This window comes from Contarinia nasturtii, unplaced genomic scaffold (assembly GCF_009176525.2).
Source record: "Contarinia nasturtii isolate CC-2019 unplaced genomic scaffold, AAFC_CNas_1.1 Cnas_scaffold_1699, whole genome shotgun sequence".
NCBI lineage: Eukaryota > Metazoa > Arthropoda > Insecta > Diptera > Cecidomyiidae > Contarinia > Contarinia nasturtii.
Window position 1 is genome coordinate 929,006 of NW_022199032.1, and position 21,744 is coordinate 950,749.

Genomic DNA, 21,744 nt, shown 5'->3' on the forward strand with positions numbered 1-21,744 from the left:
CGATATGAAGTGTTCACAATGGACCGATTTTCAAACATAGAAGAAGTTAGAAATCATTGAAAAGCAAGCAAAGTATCATTCAGCAAGCGTCTCTCAATCAATTTTTTTTTACAATTTTGACTCGATACAATTGAATCCATCCAAATAAAATTTTGATCAGACGTTTATCAAAAATTCAAATCGATGCAATATATCGTATTTGAACATTTTTTTTTTTAAAAAGCGTCATTACTTTTTATGCTTTACCATATGATTGTGCCTGGTTGCATCCAAAATCTTCGGCCATATTATGTACTACAAATGTTTCAAAACCGTTGCTCACAGAAACTAAAAATCCTTTGGTCATCAATAAAATTGTTGTCAACTGTATACTGGCAACTGTTCATGAATAATTGTGCACAGTTTGAAATCTATTGACAACAGAAAATAATAAAAGCCAAAAAAAACCGTACCAATATGGAAAAAATCATATCATTGGAAATTCCTGGAACGTGCTGAAAATAGAATTCTGGCTTTCAAATGAATTTTTCGAGGCGAGTAGCATGGGGCCAAGGCAAATAAAGTAAAAAAAATATGTATCTGCGTGACGTTATTAATGCGTGTGTCGATTCCAATGGTGTTTATTGTACATATATGTATAAAGCTCATTTATATACACACGCACACACAAAAAAAAAATATCATACATCATCCAACATCGCATTTTCGAATGTTTTTATTACCTATTACTTACTAGTTTTTTTTCGTTGGTCGAAAAGTAGGTTGATTTCATTTGCACTATGATATTCGGTAACGAATGCTTTGATGGACGACATGGCATCGTAATGAATTCAGACAAACAAACAAAAGAAGGGAAAAATTCACGATGATTTTCTGTATAATTCAGATATTCGAAGTTCTTCAAGTTGTATACGTTCTATCCACACACTCACAAAAACTACAATGTGAAGCCACTCAGAAGCTAGTAATTACTCGGATATTATAAATTTTATGTAATAAACTCGCCATGAAACTCATATTGACAATAATTCCGCGCTATCATTTCTATCGACATTACCCAACAAACATTTGTTGTGGCAAATTCATCCATTATCGGGCATATGTTGACGGTCATATTGGGGTTGGATTTGTGTGTAGTTTCAGTCAATTTTACCGTCAAAATGGAAAGGAAAAAAAGAAAAAAAAAACAATTCAGTTAGATTGAATGCAAAAATAAACTATCAATTCAATAAAGTACTCACCTACGGGTTCTTTTATATTCCGCACAGCCCTAAATAGGGACCCGTACTGCGGTCAAGGGTACAATAGAAATCCTTGGATTTAAACTATTCACGCCTAGTAACTAACAAAATTGTTAAAATATTCTTCTTATGATTATTGTTGATTTTATGCTGCTATCAGTTGACATTGTTCGCATGGTGTGGATTGTCAGGTCTCTTCAACGAATCGGGCAATGGTATGCCAAAAAGACGACACATTCCTATAAAATCAGAAACAACCACAAAACATTAATCAATTAATATGAACACTGAACACCAAACGCTCTACTCTCTATTCTCAATTTAATATTAATACAATATACAATTATGCACATACCTTTGAATAAAATATTCTTTGCGGCAACAATGTCACGGTGCCAAATGACTACGTGCTCAATCATGTCTTCTGGTTCAGCATCACCCAATTCATGGTATTCTCGAGTTAATGACCAAGTTTTGAAGATAACTTTTATCTTTGGCACTAAACGCTCGATGTTCTCACGATCTGGATTGATTGCTCTCTCTACAATTCGCTCTTTCTTAAGCTCTTGTCTGCTCAAATTCGTCACAATTATCGGTGGTAGTCCAACAATCGGTTTTGGTATGCAATTTCGACAAATTTTGAATCGATGATTTTTGGTTTCTCTTGGAAATCGCTCGTGACAATTGGCACACGTTATTGATGTACCCCATTCATCTTGAAAACTGACCTTTGTGTGCTCTTGTTTCTTGAAGCTGGTCGCCAATTTACGCGTTCCTGGGCATCTTTTCCGCTTCTTTATGCCCCATGGCCGATTTGGTGCCATTTCTCCAGCACCAATCCAAATCCAAGACGGTTTGTTGTTCGTTACCCGCATGGCAACTTTATCACTTGTTTTGGTAGCGTTGATGTGGTGATCGAGATCCAATCGTGCATATTTTCGAGTCGCATATGCTTGCATTCCCATTCGTAGCATTTTGATGCGATGCAGAATGTACGCTTTCCATGTGGATCCACGCGGCGATGGTATCACTGGGTACGACTTGAAATCCATTTTTTCTTCTTCAACAAACCACCAGGTCAATCGATCTGCCTTTCGATCTCTCTTCTTCTGCTCGGTTTGCCAATGAAATCGTGGATTGGATATTTTAATGTTTTCCTGTTAAATAATTACGTCAAATTTCAATCACGTTCCGAAAAAAAAAAATGTAATAACAAACTTAATTTACCTCAATGTTTGAATTGATATGGCGGCGCACAACGGCCACCCACGTTTTCTCGTTAGGATCGATGGCACTAGCATATGTCATGTTGTTAAATGTGGCCTGCTCCGAATTTTACACCCAAGCCTTCGCTGGCTTCTCGTACAATATTGACACGCAAACACTATTGGTGATGATTTGCGAGTGAAACCGCTTCTGCTTGCCGATTTGTTTGATTTTATTCATGTCGAAAACCAAATTCCACAATTCATCTCTATGGCCGTTCATGTAATATTCCAAGCTGTATAAGTTCATTCGATTGGTCAACGGATTGCGAGAACTGGGCACCACTCCTAGTACAGTGTTCGCCAAATAATACATATCTTTCATATCCAATCGAACGTTTTTCAGTTGGAATCGGCATAACGGGACAAGTGCGAAATTGTTCACTTTTGGCGGTCGATTGTTCGTTATCAATCCATCGCGACGGAATGCATGCCATTGTTGTGAATATTGATGAAACACTTCGATTTGGCGTTGCATTTGACCGAACATCCACAGTGATTGGAACCAATTGTCCTTAACGAACTCATTGACAGTGACTGGAACCAATTCTTCATTATGAACTTTTTGACACTGCCAACCGATTCTTTCCAGTTCATACAATAAAACTTTCATCTTATTTGTTCTCTCTTCATCGCCATGTGTCAGATCTTTGTTACTAGTGGCGTACACTTTTGCGTTTCGTATATCGATGCCGTCGAATTTTGATCCATTGTATTGATGGCCATTGATATTCATGTTATAATACCAGCGTTTCATTTGAAAAAACGATTCAACATGTTCTGAACAATGAGTGTTGAGATTGGTCTGATTATTTCGAATGTGATCTTGGTAGAAATAATTAAAACCATTTCCCAGGCATTCTTTATCGGGCCATTCAAAATTCTCAACACCGAAGTGTGCCTCGACAATGTTACGAAAAGCTGGCGACATTAGTTCCTCTCTGTCGACTTTATCGGCTAAAACACCGTTAAAGCACTCGATGAAAAATGTTTTACCGTTTTGTACAAAAAATTGTTGGTTCCCATCATCGATGGCTTCTTGAATTTTATACAACGCTAACAATGATGCCAGTGACGAAATCAGTGTCATTTTGTAGCTTCGATGATCTAAAAACTGAATCACTCTGTCGCGATATTCTTCCCGTATGATTGACTTGACGCCTTGTTTTATGACTACAAGGTTCTTAATGTCGTCTTTCCTTTCGGGTGGACTGTATAAATGAAACGAAAACAAAGAAAAACATACACACTTATTTAAAAAAAACTGGTCACAAAACAATATCGCGAAATTGCATCGAAAATCCAATGAAAAAAAAAAACACAGAATAAATATTAAGAAAAACAATGCTTACATATTAAATTGATCCTCTCTTGATCTTGTTCTACTCATGGTTTAATCAATCAATCACAATTTCTGGTGCTTTTCCAAATATTATGGGATAGTTATCACTATTTTCGGTTGCAATCAATTCGCATCAATTTCACAATTCAAATTGTAATTTTTAATGTGTTTTCAAATAGCTTCACAGCGCGAACGGTAACTTTGAACTAAAATGAATGCAGAAATGTACCGATATTTATAGCAAATTATTGCTGTATTGCAAAAAGTCAAGCCTCGAAAACTAAAATGACTGGAATTAAACGATTCTATTGATACATCAATATATGCAAACAAATTTACAATATTTTCATTCAACAACTCAATCACTCCACTTTGATTTGCCACAAAACTCTGCCGAAAATGCATTTTTAAACAGGAACATAACAAATCACAAACGAGAGAATTGTCGAAATGGCTCTTTTTTCAAATGTGTTTCGATGATTTGGAATATTAACAGTAATACTTTATAAATGTTCTGTCGTTTGAATTGAAAACAGAAACAGACACAAAATATTTCCGCAAATATATCCATCACATTTCGTGAACACACGATATCGTTGTATCAAAACACTGACGAAGCACATCACAAAAACAAGCGGTGATCGGGAATACTGTTGTACGGTCAAAATCCTACAGTTTGTTGCATTCGCACTAGTATTTCGTTTACAGAAAAACAAAAACACAAACACATATTATATTGTCTCTCTCACATGTTTCGTTTCTTTGTGCTGTGACATAAAAAAGCCACTGATACAATATTAGCACTAAAATCCATTTGTCTTATTTTATCATGTTGAAAACTGAAATCGGTTGTCATTTTGAATTTAATTTGTTTGAAAAAAACAACAACAACGCACATTTTCTGACCGCCAATAAGAACAAAGAAACTCGTGCGTATGAAAATTCGATTGGAAATCATGGATATACTCTACATTCTGTTTGACACTAAAATGGCCACATAATTATCCTTGTGAATGTGTGACTCTCTCTGTTGTGCATTTGTGTGTGTACAAACTTTCAATTGTTTATATGCGCGACCGGTTCAATATTGCATGTTTCAAACCGAAACACCGAATGAATTTGTTTATATCACTTTCCCTCACACACACACAAACTCTGTATTCGTAGCGATATTTGACTTTTTGAATTTGTCCAACTGAATTTTAGGCGACGGAGAATGCAATCGTATGAGATTGTTGTTGTTGTATACCAAAAATCATCTCTTTCTAAACTGGCGGCACTTCTCAGTATAGTTTTGGCCGCAATAAAAAAAACAATCCCGTTAAATATTGAATAGAGTGATTTGTTTGTTTGTGATACATGTTAAATCGAAGCACAAAAAATTCCTTTGCTAGATTAATTCTGTTGAAAACTGAAAAATGTGAATACAAACTTTGTGTGTACTCCAGTTGAAAAGAAAACAAATCTGAATGGCAACTCATTATATTTCGTTGTGATTTTGTATATTGAAACATTTTTGTCAACACACTGTAATTTTGTCGATGTGTGATGTTCAATATTCAACTGATCCTTGCCTTCTTAATGATGCTGGACATATTTATGAATATAAGTGATACAAAATGCAATCAAACAGCGAAAACAGTCGATAGAATTGTTGATATAAATTTTATGTAAACAAAATCGAACATTTGAATCTCATGTTACACATACTTTCATTCTTTAAAAGAGTAAGAGTCAGCAAAACGCGCATTGTATCAATACCGTTGTATGCTTTGAGATTCAAACAAAAACGGCAACACATTTGAGTGAGTTTGAATGAGACTGAAAGACTAATAGGAGAAATAAATTGTTAAATGTTAACGTAATAAATGAACAATTTTATTGGAAACTATGCATATAATCAACTTTCCATTGACACGAAAATTACCACCGAAATGGGTGAAAACGTTACATTTTTCAACGTTAAAATAGATAAAAAAACGTTACATTTCTATCGACATTAATTCGAATCGGTTTCGCAATAAAGCCATATATACAAAACATCGAAGCGAAAAAAAAATACCACACAGTGAATATAATTCATTTCTTTTATGTAACTTCATAATTCATTTTTCTCTCTTTTCTGTTATTGCGTGACACAGCAATGGACTAGACACGTTAATTGCAGAGAGCAAAACAGAGTACGCATTTGTGAGCACACACACACACACACACACACGCTGTCCATATGTACTGAGATAGTATGATACGTGTTATGTGGATATTAGTTTTGATTGTAAAAGTATTAAAAAAAGCGAAGTGAAAAAAAGAGTCCAGAAAAGATTTAAAAATTATTATTTATTATTTGTATAATTTATGATGAAAAGTGTGGCGTATACAATTTCTCATTTTTTTCATAATTGCTGTGATAATTATCATAAAATTGGAAATAATCCAAGCTACTGCCCTCGCAGTTTCTTATGGTGTATTTTTTTTAAGTCGCTAAATCCGAATCTAGGCATGCATATTCAGTTTTAGCGTGCTCCAAAACTACAAGATTATTGCTGCATTTGTTCATCTTCATCATAATCTGGAATATACAGAAAAAACCAAACCATCCCCTTTCAAGCGTTCAATAAACTCATTTTCATTACTGAACCTTTAATCCGCTGAATTTCCTTTTTTTGCATCATACAATTTCAAATTTGTAATAAATCAGTCTTCGTTTATTCCTTTAGATGGATAATACGAATACAAACAATGATAATGTGAAGCGAGATTTAACGACTTGACTAACTCACACTCGGCCAAGCTATAGCTCTGCAGTCATAACGCAGAAAAAAATACGAATAAATTTACATAAAAGTATTAAAGAAAAAATGCTTTTAATATAAACGTCAATGAATTCAAAATAAAATCACCACAAAATAACGGACATTAAATGATACCAAATACAATGTAATATTTATTTGAATGTGTCTTCGTTTAGCAAACTCAAATCTTGATGATGATAAAAAGTTGAAGCGTAAAAATAAAAATCGAATGAAATGAAATGAAATCTGATACATAATTCATATTTGTGTTTTTATATTTCGTTTATTTCATTTTGAAGGCAAGCCATTTATTTATGAGAAGAAAGAAAAACACGAATAAAATGAAAATGGCGAAATTAAGTAAACTTGTTGATACTCCGTATATACACTAAACTATTTGAATATCAAATTACATTATTAAAGAAAAAGAAAACAAGAAGAACCAACACCATCAAATGGTGTTAGAAAATGAGTACAATGTTACAAATATCATATTGTGCACGTGGTGGATCAATGTGTGTTATACATTGTGATATCGTGTAGTATGCTAAAGACTCATTATATAGATGGACATTACAACTGTTGAATATCTAACGAAAATGGGCTAGTTTTGCCAGTACATTAAACGATTAAAATAGAATTTACAGTGGTGCAATCCGGGCAGTTTAATGCGAAATAATGTTGAATTTCCGTGAAACGTGACGGTTTTTATGTGTGTCGTCAATGTGGCTTCAAACAGACTTTCGTGCAAATTGGCACTTATTTCGAACTGACTCATAATCAACGAAGAAAAAAAACACACATTTTTCGTGTGTTACTTTTTATGTGACATTTTCACCAGAAAATAAGGACAAAAAGAAGTTACAAATACAATATACAGGGGGAGGAAAAATTTTTAAGCCTGATATAGAAACACACATTGTATTTTTAAATGACTATATTTATTATTCAAAGTAGTCTCCATGAACACGAATGACACTTTCATATCGATGCTTCAATGCTGTAATTCCTCCTTCAAACCACTCGGCATCTTTGTCCTCCCATACGTTGAAAATATCGTTCGATATCTCTTCTTCGGACTCATATTGCTTCCCCTTCAGATATCTTTTGGTGTTTGGGAACAGGAAATAGTCGCTGGGGGCCAGATCTGGAGAATACGGTGGATGGTGGAGTTGTTCGAACCCACATTCCCTGATGGCAGCTTGTGCAAGCAATGATTTGTGAGGCGGTGCATTGTCATGCAAAAGAAGAACTTTTCGAGTGAGCAAACCAGGACGCTTTTCTCTGATCGCTTTACGCAATCTATGCATTTGTTGTGCATAATAATAGCCCGTGACTGTGGTATTCTTTGGAAGGAATTCAACCAATAATATGCCTTTGGCATCCCAGAATACAGAGGCCATTACTTTGTTTGTGGCAATTTGTTTGCGTGGCACTTTCGATGCTGGTTTACCACGTTTGTGCCATTCCATCGTCTGTGATTTGAGCTCTGGATCATAGTAGTGGATCCAGGTTTCGTCGCCAGTCACTATTCCCTCAAATGTGTCCGTTTCATTCCATTCCAACAACTCGAGAAACTCGTGTGCAGCAGCAATTCGTTCTTCTTTTTGGGATTTGTTCAACGTTCTTGGAATCCATCGCGAGCAAACCTTTCTCATGTGCAATTTTTCATGAAGTATGTTGTAAATACTCTTCTCTGAGATGTCAAACATTGCTGCTAACACTTTCTTGCTCATTCGAGGATTTTCGTGCACGTGATGTTCAATTTTTTGCACTACATCTGAAGCTGTTGCTTCAATTGGTCGACCTGTATGAGGATCATCTTCCAATGATTCTCTACCCCACTTGAATTGTTTTGCCCATAGTTTTACTGTGGCATACGATGGGGCAAGGACCCCATAAACAGCACGCAAGCGATCATTGATATCCTTTGGTGTCACACCTTCTTTTGTGAGAAACTTAATCACCGCACGATATTCGATTTTATCCATTTTTTCAAAAATATCGAGGTTACTTGGTATGCAATGATGTTGAAAACAAACGACGACAGATATCAACTCAATTTTTTTCTGCAATACTATTGACAGTTCGTACGTCAATTACAGCACAAGAACAATTTGTATATAGTGCCGTCTATATGTCAGGCTTAAAAATTTTTCCTCCCCCTGTAAACACACACACAACGAGCGAAATTTAATTCAGTGCCGATTTTTTCTTTCTTTGCTCCAATGCTGAGTTAAACCTGTAATATATATATATATGTATTTTCCGCAAAAAAGAAGTTATTGTTGCCATCATTGATGTGCACATTTTGGTCGATAAACTAACCTTTATTCAGTTATTGTTTTCGTTCCCACTTTGCTTTTATTTCTTCCTTTTACATGTCAAATGATTCGGATAGTGTTTCAATACTGCTGACCATCCTTTCATGACCACCATGGTGTAAATGATTATAGAAATGAAATTAGCCAAAAAGGAAATGATTCATTTTCAGTTTACAGTTCACAACATAAAACATCATCGCGCATCAAATCGGACACGTCGTATTGATCGCCTGATTGATTTTATTTTGGTAATATGTGCGGTCAGTAAAAAGCTGATTAAATGATTCGGTATGAGGTGTAATTCGAGACAGACTACTTCATTTCGTATTTATTTTTCTTCTGTTTGGCTAATGCAACAGTGTTTGATGAATGGTTTCACTAACTAAGCGAGTTGGACTCGCTTTCGGTTTCGCTGTATATATGTGGAGTGTTAAACTATCTAGGCAATTACGGGTCAATTACTAATTGGCAATTAGTGACGCCATCTGTTTTGCGATAAAATTTAAAATTGAGCAATGATCAAAAAAGCCTTTTTTGATTGAATTTGAAAGCGTATTACGAATATATAATTATTTCGACTTTCAGTGATGTTATAAGTCTTCATTGAATTGCCGAATCATAAATGAATATTAATGTAAAAAAAAGCAGAGAGTAGAAAATACTACCGCTATAGTAATACTACATTAACAGTGCCTATAAATAGTTCCTATTCTACTCTCTGAAAAAAGCGTGAAATAAGTGACTCGCTAAAAAATGTAAATTTGTGGCTCACCACTTTGGCATCTTTTAAAACCCAATTTGCGACTCCCCAAAAAGTATCCTTTATTTTGGAATGATGATTCTAGATGTAGAATTCTCAGTCAGCCAAAAACCCATTGGATGCACACGTAGGATATGTCAAAGTTCAAGCTTTTTTCACATTTTTTCTTTCAAAATACATTCAAGTTTTACGATTGCAAATGTGCTGAATTACTTCCAGAAATTTATATTTTTTTGCAAATGCACGATTTGACCTGAATTCATTACCAATTTGTATTTGTAAGAATTTGGCGAGAAAAGAGAGGGAGTTTTGTGTTTTATTACAATAAGTCATATGTGGCTGCATTTATTCTTTTGGTTTAAAGTTTGTGAACGCAAGAGCAGTGAGCTCAGAGCGAAAAATGAAACTAAGTGTGAATGTATATGCGGTTAGTTATTTAACATTTTATGATTTTAAATTCATTCACGATGAGAAAAGTTTGTTATTTATTACCTTGAATTTTTTGCTTAAAAATTCTCATTTAATGTGCTTTTCTCTGTTGAAAAGTCATTGCGCTTTCTGCTATACGTGTGTGTGTGTGTGTGTGATAATGCAGTGTCTCTTCCTCATAAATAATACATGCAAAACATGCACTTTGGAAATGAAAAAAATATATAGAGACTCAAAGCGATGAAGGAAAATACAAAAAAAAAGAAATTATTACACATTTGACAACTGACTAACTCATAAAACGACAAAGTCCCTTTCCATTTTCTCATTTCTTCAATTGATGTTAGTTTGGTTGAATTTTCTCTCATTTATGTCCCAAATTGGTCGACTACCAGAAAATTAGTTTTGAAAAATAATGGCAGAGGGGGAGATAAATGGACTCTATTTACATAACTTGTTTAATTTGTATTCTGATTTTGAAACGGTATGCAAAGCATGGAAAATTCGAATTTACTTATTCTAATTTATGTAAAAACTTGGTTTTGATGTATTTTCTGGAACCAACAATTAATCGCAACAATTTTTTTCTGAATGTCTCTCGGACTCGAAAATCGTTGTTCATCACTGTTGGGTGCACTTTAACTTAATAACACTTTTTTTAAATGCTAATCTGACTCAATAGGCTGTAAACATGCATAATGTAAGCAATGGCTGTGGTTTACTTTGAAATGATACCTTTTTTTTGTTATGATGTTGTTGATACACTTCCTGTGCAAAATTCAACATCATCATCAGTTTCATCGTCGTCTTTGTCAGTAAATAAGTCATTATGTATCTATTCAACCTTTTTGTAGCGTTAAAATTCAATGTGAAAATTATATGTCATGACAATCATGACTTTGAGCTTGAAAACATACATAAACCATATATAGTTGAGTGTGCTTTCCATTTGCCATATGTGTGACGATATATCTGCAATAATAAAATAAAGACTTTGCATGATATGGTTTATTATTTGTGCGAAATTGTCAAAAATGTTGTTATTCGCCGTATGGGTCGTATATAATAAATTGAACTCAAAATCATATAAAGTGAAAGTCAAGAAAGAAACTAGTACATGAGTAAGTTCACTCAATTCATGCTAAATACTGCTGAATGCAACAGCATGCCACAAGTTACATGACGATGATGAAAATGAAACCAACAATAAGCCAAAAATGATATGATGGATTTTGGCTGATTAAGTAATGATTGTATGACATGTTATGAGTGTGCACATTTTATTTCAGTTCATATATGTAAAATGGAATTTATGAGTAAAAATAAAATGCATTTTTCATACTGAATTGCAAAACGAGCCAATTGAAGACGAAAATGTGGAAAACGATTGGAGAAAACTACCACCATCGCCACAAAACATAATATTTTAAACATGAAATCGCGTGCATGAGCAAACAAACCACAAATAGACGATTGAGAGAGAGAGAGAGAGAGAGAGAGAAATGTAACAGGCTAAACAAAAATACGTTTCCATTTGAGAATTGTGCATGAAATAAAGACAGCTCTCTAAATAATTTAATACATAATTTACAGTTCTATAGCGCTCAAAGAAAATTTTAACGAAATAACTACGTGTAGTACAACTAATTGCTGTCGCGTGCTGATTTCGACAGTCGCACAGGTTTTTTTAACGGTTTCATTTATAGCAAACGAGCTTGTGGCTCTGAACTTATCTCTAATTAGCTCCGTTTTTTTACAATTCGCATTCATTTTTCATTCGTTCGTTCGTTCACTTCATTCCATTCAGTTTGATTCCACTTCATTAAAATATTTTTAGGAGAAAATGGGGTATAAGTGTCGCTTTTATGAAAATCTTCTAAAACAAGATGAACAAAGTTCAGTCTCTTTAGAAATTCTCCTCTCTTGATTTGTATGTCACTCATTTTTACGATATTTTTTGAAGAACTCTACGTTTTTAGTAACTATTTTCATGCAAAACAGAGTTTCTTTTACATATGCGAGTCCCAGCTACATGAAAAATTACCCCACACTGCCTCAAATGATCCATGTATGATTAGAAAGTTCCAAGAAAAAAAAAGTGCACAATATGCTAAAAAAGGTTCATATATTGATACCGAACATAAATGGGCATTATCAACAGTTTCAAGGAGTATATTGCTTAAAACAAGTGGGGTCTAAGCTGAACCTGTTCAAATCTATTTAAAACCTTTTTTTAATTCATAATTTTATGTTCCTTTTTTAAATCCACTTAAGCAGTTACCAAAAATTGAACAGCAAAAGTCCATATTGGCATTTCGGTTATTTTGGTTTTCATTCCATATTGTATTCTCTGAAAACAGCCAATTTTCAAATGAATAACTAGCCTTCCAATAGACCCTTCCTTGGGCCACTTATGATAAACTGAGAACCATCATATCCGTATTTATGTAGGTACTCAGTGCCTTTTTTTGTAAAAGGCGCGGTTTCATTGTTAAAATTGACCAGAAAAATTAAAACACACGCCACATTTATTATAAATATGGTAATTTTTCTTATTTTCACACTTTAAGCCATCAATTTTCAGTGCGGTGCAAAACATGATGTGGTGCAAATTTGTTGGATATTTTAACAAAGTACACATAAAATATAATACTTATATTTCGACTTGGTCAATTATGCATTTTGTATTCTTAATTTTTCATTCGTTTTCATTCTTACCATCGGAAATAAACGAAATATTTATAAAGTTCTGACATTTCGAAACCATATTGTATTTTTTGTCGGTACAAAGTTGGACATTTGATAGTTTTACTCTTTGGCTCTTAGGAATATGGCTTCGGTTGAATGGAATGCTCCATTTCACATGATGAATTTGTAACAATACATTTCCAATAACACAACGAATAACGTTCTGTCTTCTTTTCTTTGCTTCACTTTATCTAAAAATTTTGTTTAGCAAATATTTTCCCTTTAAACGCAACTTGAAACGATATAAAAATCATTGTGAACGAATTCACTTTGATTGGATTTTAGAAATAGAAGAAAGTAGGAACAAAAAACTACAATACATCAATGTAACTTTAGTTCCAATCATTTTACATTGTGTTATATCGATCTGAAATAGAATATTATTCTATTATTTATTAAAATTAATAGAAAAAAAAAACGTATGATGACAAAGAAAATTGAACACAAGCCCATTACATGCTTTCAAAATTGTTTTCAAAGTACGGCAACAAAAAACGACTCCACCTTTTGCTTACTCATAATATAATGTTGCATTTAAAGCATTTTTAAGGACCAAATGACAACTTTTACAACGTTGTTTTGTTGATTTTGATGAAAATCAATTGCTTGCAAAAAGCACCCTGCGCAAAATATTAAACCTCAATTCAGCTATCGAGTGGTTATAAAAATGCTACTGTTTCTGATTTTACAAATGTTTATCTGTATTTTATGTACACGTAATGTTACCTAGAGAAATCACGAATATTTATTCATTATTTTATTAAAGTACATTTACGATAGATAAGACCATCGATAATGATAACATTACCAAAACAAGATATTAAGAGAATCACGTCTTATGGGATGGCGTAATATTTCTAGTAAATCCAATTGTGTCAAAAGCCATATTCATTGATATATTTGTGATAAGACAAGTAATGAAGAACAATATGATTGAAGTATCTCTTGGGTGAAAGATGTTAACACAAATGAATGAACAATACAATCACTTGTGAGCCAACACTTCACCCAGAAATGCCGTTTGTATATACCACATCAAAGTGATTCAATATTATGGTCTATAGACAAGAGTGTTCTCAATTACAATCATGAAAAAGAGCAATGAGTACTATACGGAAAGTAGATATTCACACTCTTCAACGCTACGTTATTAAAGTGTTGCAATGTTGTGTGTTATTCACATCTAGTACATCGAGACATCTATTTATAATTCATACAATATTGGCATTTTTGTCATCATTATTATAGTTGATATCATTTCAATACATAATATCTATGTGTAAAATTACTTGTAGAGAACAAATGGGCGTTTTTTTTAAATTATATTTTGTATTGTATTTTAAGTACCTTATTTCGGTATTTCATGTTTAAATATGCATATAAATCGACAATAACATTGAATATGTATGTGGCGTTGTTGTTTACGTATGTGCCAGTAGTTGTTCAAATGAAGTAGATTAGTAGTACATTTATTCTTCTCGAAAAAATTGGTGTGAATATCAGTCGGTGGGTTTGTGTGTTGATCGATCGAATGTGTAACAAATGCTCTTATGCGGCCAATACATGTCATATCAAATCCAATTGGAATGCAAACGAAACAAAAAACGAATCATATTTTGAATCAATCGAAATGAAATGGAATTGTACCATTCATTTTAGCGTCAGATACATGCGGTATTGCACGCTGGCTAAAATGAACTGTACACATATAAAGGACATCAAACAGGCATTTCACGCAACAACAGCAACACCGTTGTGAACGAACAAATACCATTGAGCGTAAGCGACGATACGAACGCATACTTATACACCAGCACCCACAAACACATTGACTTGGTTTCAGTTCAGAATATTTTCTGTGTTGACTTTCATGCATACATGTTTGAGAAAATAAAAACGCGTCGATACAAAAGCAGCCAAAGAATACAGAATGCGAAGAAAGACTAAACCCGATAATAATACACAAATACATAAATTTTTGGCGTCGGTTGTATCAAAAGCGCATGTACGCACAACGACGGATTTTCAAGCCGGAATCAATATTATACGCTAAACTAAAAGACATTCGCCCATATGAGTTTCGTATAGTTTAAGTTGTAAAAGCTTTCAATTGGTTTCAAAAGTTTATTGCCATTGAAATGGTGAAAATTTAATATATCATTCGACTATATCGAGAACACCGAAAACCATTGAAAAGGTGTAGGTGAATAAGACCAAAAAGCACTCATGCGTTTACCCAATAATAAAGACACTCGAACAAGCAAACGCATCGCGTTCGTGTAACTTGTAAGCAATCATGATAGAAATTACAATGCCATTTTGTATACAAATTGGTTTTTACGCCCGATATAACCATTTCGCTCCGCAAGCATAATCAATCTCACTAAATTCCCGTTCCCCCTTTTTTTTCATTTATTCATGATAACTCAAAACGAAGAGTGACAGAGAGAAGCCCAGCAGTGAAACGCACTGTGGGATAGAAATTGCGCACGAACATACACAAAAACAACAACAACAAAAAAAATCTGCAAGTTAGCTATTACACAGCCATGACTCGTAACTGTTTGGATTAACGGGTATCAAATATGATTTCGCTCAACGGTATTAGCATTGTACGCAGAGTGAAATTATTGACGTTCACAGTATATCTGAATGGACCCACTAAGGGCAATCTATTTAATGCTTGCGCGCACTCAAATCAAATCATATGGCCATGAAACTTGAAAAGAAAAAAAAAGAATAAATAATCGATTTAAAACCAAAACGAATTGTTAAAGGGACTCATGAGCTTCAAAATTTCAATCTGAATAAGAAGATGAATGAAAGGAAATTAACAGAAAAGAGACAGTTTTTGATAGGCAGATTCAAAGATGGTGCTTATCGGTGATAACTGGCATTACCTATACTAAGTTACCGATGGATTACCGATAGTTTGGATGGCTTTGGTATATACTACGTAGCTGTAGCGCAATGTAAACTCAACATAAAATTATTTCACGTTTAAATCCCACATTGCAAATAGTGTCGTAAACCATCAGAATACATTCACACGAACAAAAGCACAACGACTTTGCGTTTCTATTATTCTTTGCTGTCGCATTTTTTCTCTTCTCGACAAGACACATTCATTCAGTCTAAAGTACACTCAACATATTGGTACTGGTTTGAATTCGGAACTCAAGACTTTGGAACAAGAGAGCCACATAGAATAGTTCTCATACGAATGACAGTGACAAACACCATCTATCCTCTCCTTCTTTTTAATAAAAAGTATTTTACTTATGGTGTATAAAGTTGTGCTACCTAGATGGCACCACAACCACATAAGCATTCCAATGATATCCCTTCTCATAAACTATTCAAGCCCTTTATAGCACAAAATCTCCTGCTCAGGTAGCTCTAGATAGCTGCAGAAGTTATGTTTTGTAGTTTTTATCTTTTCAATAAGTTACTGCTGCTATTGCTCATGCTATTATTGTTCTTGTTTTTATGCGGTTTTTCATCGGCAACAGAAAAAAGCTCCACAAACTCAACATGAATAGCACAATCAGTTTTTATTTGTTTCATGATGTAACTTGCATATGATCTTGACATGGTTTACTATTTGAGAAAGATAGTGCTTCATATCATACTTGCCAATAGTTCAACCTATTGCTCACTATATCTATATGCTTGTATGAAAACCGTTACGATTACATCTTGGCATAATTTTAAGCTAATTCCAACGAATGCAATCATTAAACGATAGATTTAATACAGCTCCTTTTTCATACCTTTCCGTTTCATTCTTGTCAATGCATAGCGCAGGAATTGAATGCCTTGTTTCCTAAACACATGTTATAGTCGTACACAGCAGTGGCTCCCTCTCTGCATTCATCAGCATTATATAAAAATTGATGAAAAATTTAAATCATCTTGTATTGATTTAGTGTGGCGTTGTCAACGATTCTGAGAGTATTCTTGTCGTCATCGTCATTGAAAAAAAAAAAATCCAGAATGGAAAAGTAGAACGGATGACTGAAAAATAATTGCACAAACTACCAAAACAGCAATTCAATGTGGTTTTTTGTTGGTATAATTAGTGCGATGGTTGTTGGAATGAAATGAGAAATCGAGATCAAAAGAAATTTGCGGTGTAAAGTAGCATCATGACAAGAAACGACAATATTTCAACGATCTCGACAATCTCATTTCGAAAGCATCAAGTGAAGTCGGTTGATTATGGGAGTTGAGGTAAAAGTTTGAGTTTATATGACTGCATATGCCCAGCAAAATGTTTTATTTTCATATTGATTTTACATTTGAATGGTTTGGAATTGAAGTACCATGAGATTGCATTGAAAACAGAAATTGTAATTACCACCGTTCAACAAAGAATATCTTATTGATTGAAAAAGCGTTATGTTTGTTTCGGAAAATAGCTGAAGTGCATGTAATTGAATTGCTTTGATTTTCAAACTGAAATATAATAAAAATGGGAAAAACGCCAATTTGTATGGAACGCGTGAATTCATACATTTAAACGTTTGGTTACGTGAAAAAAAATGAATGTTGCGATTAGTAATCACTGATTACAAAAATTGAGTGAAAAATCATGGAAAAAATCCTTTTGAAAAAGTAATACAAATAATATCCAAATGATATATGATCTTTTGAAGAACGTTTGACCTAAATCGTAAAATGTAGATAAGAACTGTATGCTCTTTCACTGAGTAATACTTGAATATGAATAAAGCATTTGAATTAAATGCCGTGCACTTACGTAGAAGCTTTTGTTAGACTTTTCAATTTTATGAGCGTATCTTTGGACATCTGTATGATTCCAATTAATTTTTTCCTCCAAATATAGAATATAAGAAAAGCACATAAATCATAATCAAAAGCATAAATATTGATGACGAAATCACTAACTCATGGTGAGAAAAGTTTCAAAGAATATTTACAAATATTTCCGTATATTAAGTGATGTCTTCATTTGAGGTGTAATCACTGCAAAAATACACTTGCGTATAGATATTTTCCCCTAGGCTGACTACAATAAAAACGGCACACACATACACACAACAGACACAATTCTTGTACCAATTCCTTTGGTTTGACTCAAACTGGGAATGCGATGAGAAAAACTAACATTTGGCATACTCTGCGTAATTTGTTAGATGAAAAAAAAACGTCTATATAAAAATGTTGTTGTTGTTGTTTTTTCGGAAATGGGGAAATATTCTTTAAGATTCTGACTATGAACAAAATTGTTCGTTGGTATCCAAAGTTGACTGGAATATATATATAAAAACCAACTGTATAAATTATGCTATCGAATAACGAGTGCGAGAACCATAAATTTAGTTCAAAATCAGTTTCTTTTTTTGCCTCTTTTGTGATATGATTGCGTGTTCACATTTATCATACAAACTTCTATTCATTCGTTTGGAACTACCATTACTGCTGCCAATGAGATGTGTTGATGCTTCAACACAACACACAACAGCACCATGGGTGAAGTCGTTAGACATAGGCATACATAATTTCAGGCGAATTGTGCTTTTATTTATATCGGATTGAATTAAAGTTATTCAATAGATTTGGGAAAATATGAAAGCCGATTGGCGACGCAGAAAGCAGACATATACATTCTATGTAATGTGCTTACAAAAGACGTAAAAAAGGGAGACACGAAAACAGAAAATCTCGCTTCTCCAGCTTTATGAGATAGGAATAGTTTCCATTTCGACTCCACTTACGATTGAATCACAATGTTTGCGTATATAGCAGCTATTGTACTAATCTATTTTCTTCATCACTTTGTATGAAAATAGCAGCTGAGCTCAGCCAAATAAGATAATTTATCTCAGTAGATATACTGATGCATTAAATTGAAACATTCAAACGCATGCGGATACGAAGGAACTAAAGAAGGACCAATTCAAGAATGTTGTATATCGTCTGGTGTTACTATAATTCGTATAAAATAATTAAATGCTAAATGCTAGTTGTTGTTGGCAGTTTTTCCAAACGAATATTAATAATAAACTCGGTGTAAATAAACTCAATGACAATAGCAATAGCTTTTCAAATCCAAACGAAAAATTCAATAACCAGCCGAGCTCAAGGTATTTTATAAAATTTGAGGAATAAAGGAATTTTATAAAATACGTATAAAGAGAAAATGAAAATTGAATAATAATCGTTAATAGTTTTCATTTATTTGGCTATCGAAAATGTTGTCTTAACTACCAAAAAATGATTCAAGTATGCTCTCTCATTGGTGTAAATGCAAATGAAGTTTTATCATTTGCAACATCAGTTCAAATACATGGTGAATTTGTATTTCGTTTCGAAATTCTTCCCTACCAAAACGGCATTTTTTATCTATTGAAATGAAATCTTGAGTAAACTTCCTCTTGAATTTCGCTTATCTTGCTCTTATATATATACTTGTGTTCAAATGGCTCCCTCCAAAAATTCATCACATAAGAAGATAAACAAACTCAGTACTTGCCACAGCAGTGAAACGAATATCATAAAAATACCAACTATTTCATTCTTTTTTCACTGGCAGACATGGTAAGTACACTTTCGTCGAATCGATAAGTTTTGTAAACATTAAATGGAGCTTTAATGTTTTTATCTTAAAAAAAAGAAAATTGTAACATTTGTAATTTCATTGAAAGTACTGTTTGTTGATTGAAAATGAATTGCAGAGTAAGCGATAAAAAGGGCATAATAATTTGTTGAAATAAATAAGAATTTAGAAAAGATGGAAATTAGTGTGAGTGATGTGCATGAAACGATTCACCTTGTTATCGATGTCCTTTCGTGTAAAATTGGTAAAACTGTGCCGTCCTGCTAACCAAACCATCAAAAGCCGTCAATAAGGCTCATAATCGAAATTAGATATTCTCTTTTACTCTGATTCTATTTTGATCGATGTTTGTTTAATGATAATGGCAATTGATAATTGATATATTGTATCGGCTTAATATACCATTACATTGAATGTGTGTGTGTGAACAAAAGAGGTTGTTGAATGCGATATGAAAAGCAGAACGAACCATACCAAACCAATTTAATACGGAACATAAACCATATGAATATTTATTCCGTTTTATTAATTGTCGATTAAATACTTTAATAAAGGCATGACATCCTATAGTTTAAACAACATATAAATATTTATGAACATCAATTTCGAAATAAGAGCACGATAATTATAGAATTTGTTACAAATGCTCGATGTAATGGTCATAGCATTTGGGAATGAGGCTTGAATTTAAAGCGGTCCCATTGTGTGTCAACTATAATTTCTGGATGTTGTTTCCTAATTAAGTTTTGTGCACAGAATATGCGGGAATCGACAGCTACGCACACAATAACCAAAATACCATTAGATATGCTCGTCGACTAATCCCCCTAAGGTCTATCTGCATAACATCATCTTTATTAATTATATCAAAAAATTAGTCATTTGATCAGGTCATATGTGAAAAGCTATTGAATTTTGTAATTATGTTGTAGCTAGCGATGGTCAAAATTGGGAATTTATGTTTTTGGAAAGAAAAGTTTTGAATAAAAATAAAAACCAGTAAATATACACACCGGTTTACGTAAACTATCTTTCCTCTAGAGAGGAAAATTCATTTATGTTGATAAATTTACGGCACGGCGATGCTTCCGCCGTTGCGTTGGTCTATGACATTACATATACTGTCGAATGTCACAAGGCCTGTATACGTTGTGAAAAAAACACATTACTATCGGTGGTGGTCATTTGACACAAAACTGGGTGTACATTGAGCACCCACACATATGTTTTGATATAGACCAATTTTTTGTGTCTGCGTGCATAGACATTAGATTGAGATATTTTCAGCTAGCTGAATCAGTTCAGGTAGCTGTCGTCAAGTGCTGAAATGAAATGACAAAAATTGCACTCCCATCGTTACAGTCACTTCTTTTGTTTTCACTCCACTTCAGCGCCTGACGACAGCTTCCTGAACTGATTCAGCCGGCTAAAAAATATCTTAATATAATGTCTGTGCATATATGTTTATGTATGGAATCAATGGAAAAAAGTAGGACGGAAAATATAAAATGATCGATTTGTGAATATTTGATAGAAATTGATTCATAAATATAACACAACATTGCCCTATAACCCTTTGCTCGATTCAAAGCTGGGAACCAAACAAAGTTCTAATGTATATACAAGCAGTTTGATAGTAACCAATACATAGTACGCTACAGTAGCTGTAAGTAACATTCGTTACTATAACTGATCATTATTAATGCTATTCGCTTCATGTTTGTGCCCATTTGCTTGTTTGTACGGTCACATTGGTGTTTCAAAATTTGAGTTGCATTTTATTTGAGCGCCATTTATTTGCAAAGTGTACAAAAAACATCAAATACAAGAAGAAATGACGTGTACACGATAGTTTTAAGTTTCGTTGAAATGTTAATATCTATATCACATATTCATCAAATATTTGCCATTGTTTCGATGAAATGAAGCAGAACAAGTAGTTTCTTGTCAATGATTTGAGTAAAAGACTTTTACTAAACAAAGCGGTCAAAATAGTTTGCGCGCTACATTGTCTTGTTTAATTATCGTAAGAAAGACTGGTTGCTGTATGTTGTATTTAATTTACTGTCAATCAATAAATAAATGAGAATGTGTGTCCAAGACGAAATAAAAACGAACAATGAAACCGACAAACAAACAAGTGAAGTTCGAAGAGCCACAACAGAAAACGAAATAAACTTGTAGCGATAGATAAAAGAAACATTTTTTTCTATTTTCCTAATATTTCCCTGTCACGAATGTAATGAAAAATATGGATCAT

General features: G+C 33.5%; 2 protein-coding genes across 8 annotated transcripts in view; one reads left to right on the forward strand and one right to left on the reverse strand.

Moving 5' to 3' along the window:
• Positions 1 to 21,744, forward strand: part of LOC116346937 (potassium voltage-gated channel protein Shab) — a 75,896-nt gene that overhangs the window by 15,866 nt on the left and 38,286 nt on the right. The window lies entirely within an intron of this gene.
• On the reverse strand, positions 1,243 to 2,134 carry LOC116346938. The gene is made up of 2 exons (XM_031777261.1): positions 1,597 to 2,134; positions 1,243 to 1,480 (listed from the first exon to the last, which is right to left on the reverse strand). Exons 1-2 carry the CDS (start codon positions 2,114 to 2,116, stop codon positions 1,398 to 1,400), a joined length of 603 nt encoding a protein of 200 aa, XP_031633121.1. The 5' UTR covers positions 2,117 to 2,134; the 3' UTR covers positions 1,243 to 1,397.